This window comes from Anopheles maculipalpis, chromosome 2RL (genome assembly GCF_943734695.1).
Source record: "Anopheles maculipalpis chromosome 2RL, idAnoMacuDA_375_x, whole genome shotgun sequence".
NCBI lineage: Eukaryota > Metazoa > Arthropoda > Insecta > Diptera > Culicidae > Anopheles > Anopheles maculipalpis.
Genome location: NC_064871.1, coordinates 37,418,375 through 37,426,326, shown reverse-complemented (window position 1 = coordinate 37,426,326; position 7,952 = coordinate 37,418,375). Strand labels below are relative to the sequence as shown.

Here is a 7,952-nt window from a genome sequence, read left to right as displayed (position 1 = left end):
TTTAAAAACTGGTGTCTGATATCTACAAAATAAAACAGATACAATAAATTAGACTATTTACATACGTATATAAAAGTGGAAAAATATGTTAACGGATCTAACTACAAATCTGACTATTCAATATGACTTGATTGAGGTATACCGTAAATATACATTCGAGAAGCGTTTTGGAATATTTTCAATAGTTTTAGCGTGCTAGATTGATGTATGTGAGCTCTCTAAGAAAATACAGCGAAAAATAACGCCAATATGAGTCACGATCATTTTTTAAACGGATGTCGATCCGTATGACTTTGTCCGCCCTTTAAGGAATCGTTTTGTGCAATACACAAGCAGCGGCAAACGAGAGATAAGCACTTCATACAAAAAATGCTGGCAAAAAACATCTTGCTACGATCTTTCCCTCAACTATCAACATCCAGAAGCGAATGTTGGCCAAGAACTATGAGAATCCACTACAAACTTTCCTGCATCTTTCTACCATCCGCTCAGGGACAAAACCCACAACAAGGGCGACTAATTGCCTTCAACTACAGCTTCAAAGCGAACCCTACACACTTGGGCCGCTACTTTTCAACGACCTACATTTTACAACGACACAACCAAGTGCTTCGAAATCGGCACTGTTATTGCAGCAGCTGCTGGATGTACACTTCGTGGGCCTTTTTATTTTTTCGCTCTCAATGCTCCTCCACCAGTCTGAGGCAGTTGTTTTTACTGCTGTTGTTGCTTAGCTTCTTGCGTGATTACTTCACCACCACCAGTCAAGCGCACACTTTTCCTTTCCGTTCGGGGTGGTACGAAGCTAGTGTCCTCGGGCGTATTATTATCGGTAATGCAAGGGTAAAGGGTCCGGCTAGCGATTGCGGCAGTGTTCACTTCATTGTGACCCTTTATGGTTACACTATTTCCCGATATTTCACTACCAAAACTAGTGCTGCTGCAGCTCGTACGGAGAATTTTTCTTTCCGCTGTCAAAAACGGCACTTGACAGTTCGCAGGTTTATTTTGTTTGCATCGGCAGCAGGGCTCGTAACCGCCAGCGGACGCATTGTTTGGTGTTGTGATTATTCTTTTTCAGCTTTCGATGTGCTTTGTACCTTGAATATTACCATTAATTTGCACAAAAACTTAAGCAATTATCAGAAACTAGGATCTGGTAGTTTCCCTCATAATAATTTGCTTAAGTACCCCAAGCACATTCATTCTAGTTTACAATTGCTCTTGCAACAAACAAATACATCTTTTTACTCTAATAAAACTCAATTAGAACCGAATCTGTGTTTTCTTTTCTAAACCACCTCCTAGCACCACCACCCACATTGGCATGCAAAAGTCAACGAACTTTCCGAAGGCGAATGAAGCGGAGAGCGTTTCCACCAACATTAACTCTTCCAACCGTATGTAAACACCCATACTAACTATCATAGATGATCGTAGATTAATTGTAACTTTATCTTCTTTATCTGTTTGCCGAATTTCTCACATCATTACTTCATTTATGCTAAAACCGGGAAAAGAATCTAACAAACCGTACCACAAACAATCCCACACTCTGCTCTGCTTGTCCACAGGCACACACACACACCACCAAACAAGTGCCGCATCTTCCGCTTACGGTATCTCACGTTCCGTATGGAATACGATTGTTCTACTATCGATCTACCACACACCATTAACAATACTTCACTTACCAGGTGATCTAGGTGTAGTAAATGGACTTTTCGGTTTCTTTACAATATCTCTATTCTTTCCAAAAAATGCGCTGCACGAAAGCCAACACGACTTGCGCTGTGCATTTGTGTTTATGGAAGAATAAAAAAAAATACCGCGGTTTGACATTTACGCGCGCACGTCAGTTTGGCAGCCGGCAGGGCTGATTGAAAAGCTATCAAACAAGGCAATTTAAAAAAAAAATAATTGAAAAAATAACAAATAGACGCAACTGGGTTTAAGTTTCAAAATACTACCGCTGCTCAAAGTCGATTATATCGATTTATATTTTTGTTTTCAAAAACATAGCATTACTCTAAAAAAAATACACTGGAATATGGTTTTGCTGGGCGCAGGAAGGATTCGATCGAACGGCGTAGCGCGACGGGTACCGGTGAGTTCATCTGCATAAACGTACAACCCTCATTTACCGTCCCAACTTTGCACTTTTCCATTTTCGTATGCAAGATTTATGCGCAGCTTTGGCACGTACTTTCCCACCTTAATTAGCTCCATATTTTCGTCTTCAAAAAACTGTTGAAGATACAGACACAGAGAGCACATATTTAAGATTTCGCAAATCGTTTAACGACGGAAGCAGTTTCTTACCAAGCACTGGGAGATAAATTTAAGGTATTTCCGTTCCATCTGTTGATTCACCTCCTTCAACATTGATATGCTGAAAAGAATAATATACACATGATTAGGACAGTTTACCATTACATCTCGTCATTTGCTTTCCTCATGCTTACTTATCGTCAATGCACAAGCGCTGCAGAATATATTGACAAATTTTTGTGTTACAATCAACATCGAAAAGCGGAATACCAAAATTTATGTCCAGTATAGTCCAATCCTGATCAGAAAAAAAAGAAAGAAAACAATTGTTTATAAATTCCTCCATATTCGGCAGAAAGGGCCACACAAACGTACCTCTGCTGCATTTTGTAGTGAATTTTTCCTCGAGATTTCTGCGGAAAGTTAATAATCATAAATTAAAGAAAGTTTTCTTTTAAAACTCGAATGTAGTTCTACCTGTATCTGAGTCCGATTCTGTAGTTTGCAGTACTGCTAGCTTATCGTTGACTTCTTCCACAACGCCATTCGCGTCCTCGGCAGCTGGTACACTATTTTCCTCGGCAACACTATCCTCCTCCTTGGTCGATGTAGTTTTCGGCGAAGGCGTTACTATTGCTTTACCGATCTCTTCTGGTTTTGGTACATTTTTTTGCTTCTTTTCTCCTGTTCGTTTAAGTACAACTGCAGGATTATAATTGTCGCAGCCTGTAATACAAACGGTTTTTCGGTTTAATACTATCACACCAAACCATTGCCAAAATTAGGGACTACCTAAATCAGGGACGCCTGTATTGATGAACGTAACATAACCGAACGTTTGCTCGATGTTCACGACTTGTGACAACCCGTTCCAGGCGGCATGCTGTCCCCATCGATTGTTTTCATCTGTTAGATAAGTAAATAAATTTGATAATATTAACGCTCGTAAATGGTTTGTAAGATTGTCGACTTACCGTTAATGTCGAACGGGAAAGGCTCGTAGTGTACTTTGGCCGGTTCATTGATTCCATACCCCTGGATTAGCAAACATTCGTTCTTGAGGTGCTCGTTCAGTGTATAAAACTTTTCCGAGTTTAGCACATACGAATCGGTATTGACAATTGTAATTAGAAGCTTCCCATAGCCGAGAAACATTCGAGGCAAAGATTTCAAAACGGTACCTAGAATTGAAAAGAGAACCGATTAAATTTCTATCCCCCCATCGACAGCCCCGATCGTACCTTTCTTCAAAAATAAAGATGGCGGACCGTATCCTCCCATGTGGTAGTAGAACAGCTTCGACCAAATGTGCGAATCAGCCGAGCTTTGGTAAAATTGGCCAAAAAATGGAATGGTAAACTGACTAGACAGCGAGCCCGATAGTGGTGCCGCCGATATAAGGTACTTGTACTTGCGCTCCAACAGTCGATTGCGCGTCTGCACGTCCAGCCCCTCGATGCTTTCGAGCCGCAACAGATCCAGCTCAATCTTTAACGAACCTTTCAGCGCAACAATCGTCGAGCGTAGCAGCACCGCATGATTGAAGTACCGGCTAACCTCTCCCTCCGATTCCGCATCCAGCATCGATACCTTTTCCAGCTCTTCCAGCAAATCCGCCATCCCTTCGTCGCACAGTTTGCCCACCTCGAACAGTGTGATGGCGTGCGTTTTGAGCCCGGGCGAAAGGTTACCCATCATGAGGAAGGCCGTTAGCGTGGAGTCGAACAGAAACCCGACACGTTTTGCCGACCGGAAACTATTGCCTGCTTCCGGTGTAGTTTTCTCTTTGGAAAAGGAAGCTCCATTCGAATCGCTTGGTGCCGTTGGAGACGTTGGACTGGATGGGTCGGATGGAGGGAAGAAGGGTACGGACGTTATGCTACCATCGGGTGATGGTTTCACCTCGAGCGGTACTTCCGAAAGCAACAGTGCGTGGTAGTTGTATGCGGCCGAATCTTCACCACCGTCCGCTTGCGGCTTGAGCCAACTTTCATCCAGCTTGAACTCGGAAAAGGCATTCTTTATTTTGGCAAATCCCAATCGACAGAACAGTGATGTAGCTTGCTTCACGGTGTCCATGTGTACTTGAAGAATTTGTGAAAGCTGAAACAAAGGAACGCCAAATAAAGTATTAGTATTTTTTGTACGCTCCAAGCAACGGCAGTTACGCACCTCGGAAATGGTACATTGCTCATCTGTCGTAACAAACACATTGTAGAGCAAATTTTCAAAGTAATCGCCCGCGACACGATTCATGACAAAGTTTCGGAGCGGTGGAATGTTTATGCGATCGTCGCTGCTGATCGGCACGTCCAGATAGATCAGACCTTTGCGGTACAGTTTCTGTACCGTTTCTAAGTTCAGCGTACCGGCCGTTTGCGGACCAAAGTCAATCAACTGATCAATCGTGTTGATCTCTTCAATGCTAAGGTTCTAAAAGGCAGGATAATTCCATTAGAGCAAACGAGGGATCCTTCTTCATCCTTTCCAAGGAAATTATTTACCTCGACGTCTTTTTCCAGTATGTGACCTATCTCAACGATCCACCACGGATGCATCGTTATGGTACGTGGAAATTTTGGCAGGAAATGGTATGGATTCTTCTTGAAAAATGAACGCGGTGAGCTGGACTTGAGGTCGCTCGATATGGACAAGTACTCGTTCCGTCCAATACCCAGCACCCGTAGACAGTCGGCAGCGGTAAAGTTGGGCAGTGCGTCATAATTTTTATCGTGTGTCAGGAGGAATGCAATCATGTCTGCGAATATACAAGGTAAGTTTAGTTAATGTTAGAAAAGAAAGGCAGATATCCCCCAGCGGCAAAAATCGCCCCAATGCGCCCAAGCCAATGCAACGCTGTATCGCTTAAGTGGGTGTGAAGTATTCCTACCTGTATAGTAGTTGAATGGTGTAACGCGCAATCCCTTCGTGATAACGTCAGCCAGATGATAAGGGAATATGTGGAGCGCTCGTATGTTTACCTCCACCAACCGTTCGTAATATTTTTTCTCATTTTTCGTCACACTGTAGACTGTAAAAAAAATGCACGATACAATTTACCCATTGGACACCTTTTTGCCCAGAACTCCCGCCTTCAAACCGCTTACCGATGTTGCCACGAAATCGTAGTTGATTGAGCAAACTGTACTCCACAATTTGTTTACGATAGTCAGCCTCATCGTTGTTTAGAGCCTATTGGACAACAACATATCCACACATAAAACTCACAACACCGATCACACCCACCCACCCCCCGAGGGACCCCCGTCAGCAATAATCCGCGTTCGCTTTACCTTACGCACGTCCGAGCTTAAATCCTTCCAGGCGATATTGCGTCGAATGCTTTCCTCCACCTTGTTGGATACAAACCCGGACCCCATCCTGTGCTGAAACACTCCTGGGCGGATTGCGTAGCTGCTGGAATGCTAGAAAATTTGTACCGAAGCAATGATTGCGCGGGCTGAAAGAATGCAAACCGAACCCCGTGCACGGTGTAGTTGTTTTGACGGAGCAAAAGAAACTTTGTGACGTGTTATGTTTCGGTGTGACAGTTGCCTCCATCGTACCAAAACAGCTGGAAGACGTTTGAGTAGAGGAATTTCTTAGTATTTTTTAATGTTTTATCAGAATATTATTTTACAAAACTGTATTTCATGATGAAACGAGGTAAATCGTGATAAAAGCAACATTTTTTGCAGATTGAATGTCCGAGTTAATTGTACCAAAATACCGATCCCGCTGTGCCGTACTTTCAAATGTCAAAAGCTCCAGCGAAAGCTTTCTGCTGGAGCTCACCGCGTTGGTTGGGTGGAATGAAAAGTTATCAGTCAAAAGTCACAAAGTACGAGTAAACGTTTTGCAATAAAATTTGATAAATGTGATGTTATTAGGAATGCTATGCATTCTCTTAATCAACAACAGAAAAAATATTTTCCTGTTTTAAACTACACAAAAGTGGTGTGTTTGGGTGGCCCGGTGGTAAGGCGACAGCGGCGCTCGCCTTCATACGGCAGGATCAGGGTTCAAATCTGATCCGGACCGTTCCCCTGTAGTGAGGACTGGCTATCCTACTTGGTGGTATCAGCATGTATCAGCATGAAAACGGGATCCAACTCCGGAAAAAATCCGGAAGTTAACTCCGATATAATCTTCGAATTTAACTCCGTATTCAACTCCAGAGTGCATGGCGGAAATCCAGCAGCTAAATACTCCGAAGTAATCTTCAGGTCGCGGTCCACGAGTGCTTTGAAAATCTAAAATTCATGCTTTCATGAGAGTTTGTGAAATATTCTCGCGTTGAGAACCTTCATGGGGCAGTGGAGAAAAGTTGAATCCGAAAATTTGAGATTTTTTGTCTTATCAATCAGTTGGCTTAATAATTATATTGTACCAAGACCATTTGCTTTGCGTCCTTCCAATCGATTTCGCTCCTCCGCCAACATACGTCCTGTTTTGGAGAAAACATTTGCCCTGTTGGAGTCGTTAAAAGTTCCGGAGAAAATGCCGGACTGTCTGGGAGTCGAATTGATTCAACTCCGGGAAAAAATGAAGATTTTTCCATCCCTACTACGAACCACACCACTTCAACCCAACATCGAATCATTGCAAAAACAATCATCATTGATGGATTGATTATCTGGTACACAGGCACCTCTCTCGCGATCGCACCAGATCGAAGTCAGTTCGAAAAAAGGGAAAACAAGAGCCACAGAACCACCAGTCGCGCGGTGTAAAACGAAAAAAAAAAAACAACCAAAACAGAAGGTCTACGTGACGTAGGGCAGCGTTTCGTTCGCAGCGGCGACAAACGACGCTCGTAGCATAGCGCAACATAGGCACGCATTAATCCCAGACCCCCCCCCCCCCCCCTTCAATGCTGCCTGCGGGAAAAGGTCTAACCGATGGTTGCGGAACCTTCAAGCCGTTGAAGCGAGACACGAAACAACGAACCGGAATCAAGAAGCTGCGATAGCCGCGAGAGCGCAAGAGCAGGACACAAGAGTGCGCAGTTATTAGTGGTGTTTTGTTTTGATCCACACGCACGACATGCTAGGAAATGGGGAGGATACAGTTGGGGGGGGGGGGCGGTGGTAGGGAGTAACGAATATAAAAAATACGACAACGTGCATGGTGCTGATGATTGCAATCGCGGCCGACAACGATGGCACTTTCTTTCGTAACACAGTTTCCACCCGAAACAGATCGCTTTGACCGTGGCGCTTTTTTGGCCGGTCGGTTTCCCCAAACACACCGAACGCACCTCTAGCGGCCATTGACTTTTAGATTGACCCGCACATTGCTAGCTGTTGGGCTGGTGGGATGGCGGGGAAGGGGGAGTTCGGTTTCAGTGTGTCACCTTTTTTGTTCCGCCTCTCCCATGTACTCGACGTCGTGGACGTAGTTGCAATCGTGCGTTACGCGCGCGCGGATCGAGCTATGTAACAAACAACACCAATCTACCATGGTGTGGGTTTTACCTTTTGCTGATATGCTCACGATAACTCGCAGATTGACACACAGACCACACACTCATGGCGCACGATGCAATTTTGGTGCATCGCTTCACCGTACGCGTTATCACGTGCCGCGTGGAACGATCGTTTTTATTTCCGTTTTTTGTTAGCTTCATTGGCACCATTCCTCGCTCTCTTGAAGGGTCGTTTTCCGAGATTGACAAGTCG

General features: G+C 44.1%; 1 protein-coding gene across 1 annotated transcript; it reads right to left on the bottom strand.

Annotated features, from left to right (window-relative positions):
* Window positions 1–2,136: 2,136 nt before the first annotated feature.
* Window positions 2,137–5,692, bottom strand: LOC126557073 (protein FAM91A1). Its single transcript, XM_050212723.1, has 13 exons — window positions 5,565–5,692; window positions 5,379–5,463; window positions 5,162–5,302; window positions 4,776–5,029; window positions 4,444–4,704; window positions 3,513–4,374; window positions 3,246–3,452; window positions 3,064–3,177; window positions 2,749–2,997; window positions 2,647–2,684; window positions 2,466–2,569; window positions 2,323–2,392; window positions 2,137–2,247 (listed from the first exon to the last, which is right to left on the bottom strand). Exons 1-13 carry the CDS (start codon window positions 5,649–5,651, stop codon window positions 2,137–2,139), a joined length of 2,583 nt encoding a protein of 860 aa, XP_050068680.1. The 5' UTR covers window positions 5,652–5,692.
* Between the last annotated feature and the right edge of the window lie 2,260 nt (window positions 5,693–7,952).

Bases quoted from the DNA above. Each gene is read 5' to 3' on its own strand.
- LOC126557073 (XM_050212723.1), bottom strand. From the start codon at position 5,651: ATGGGGTCCGGGTTTGTATCCAACAAGGTGGAGGAAAGCATTCGACGC. The intron at 2,570-2,646 runs GTACGTTTGTGT...TTTTCTGATCAG, and splicing joins CACTACAAAATGCAGCAGAG to GATTGGACTATACTGGACAT. The intron at 2,393-2,465 runs GTAAGCATGAGG...TATTCTTTTCAG, and splicing joins CGCTTGTGCATTGACGATAA to CATATCAATGTTGAAGGAGG.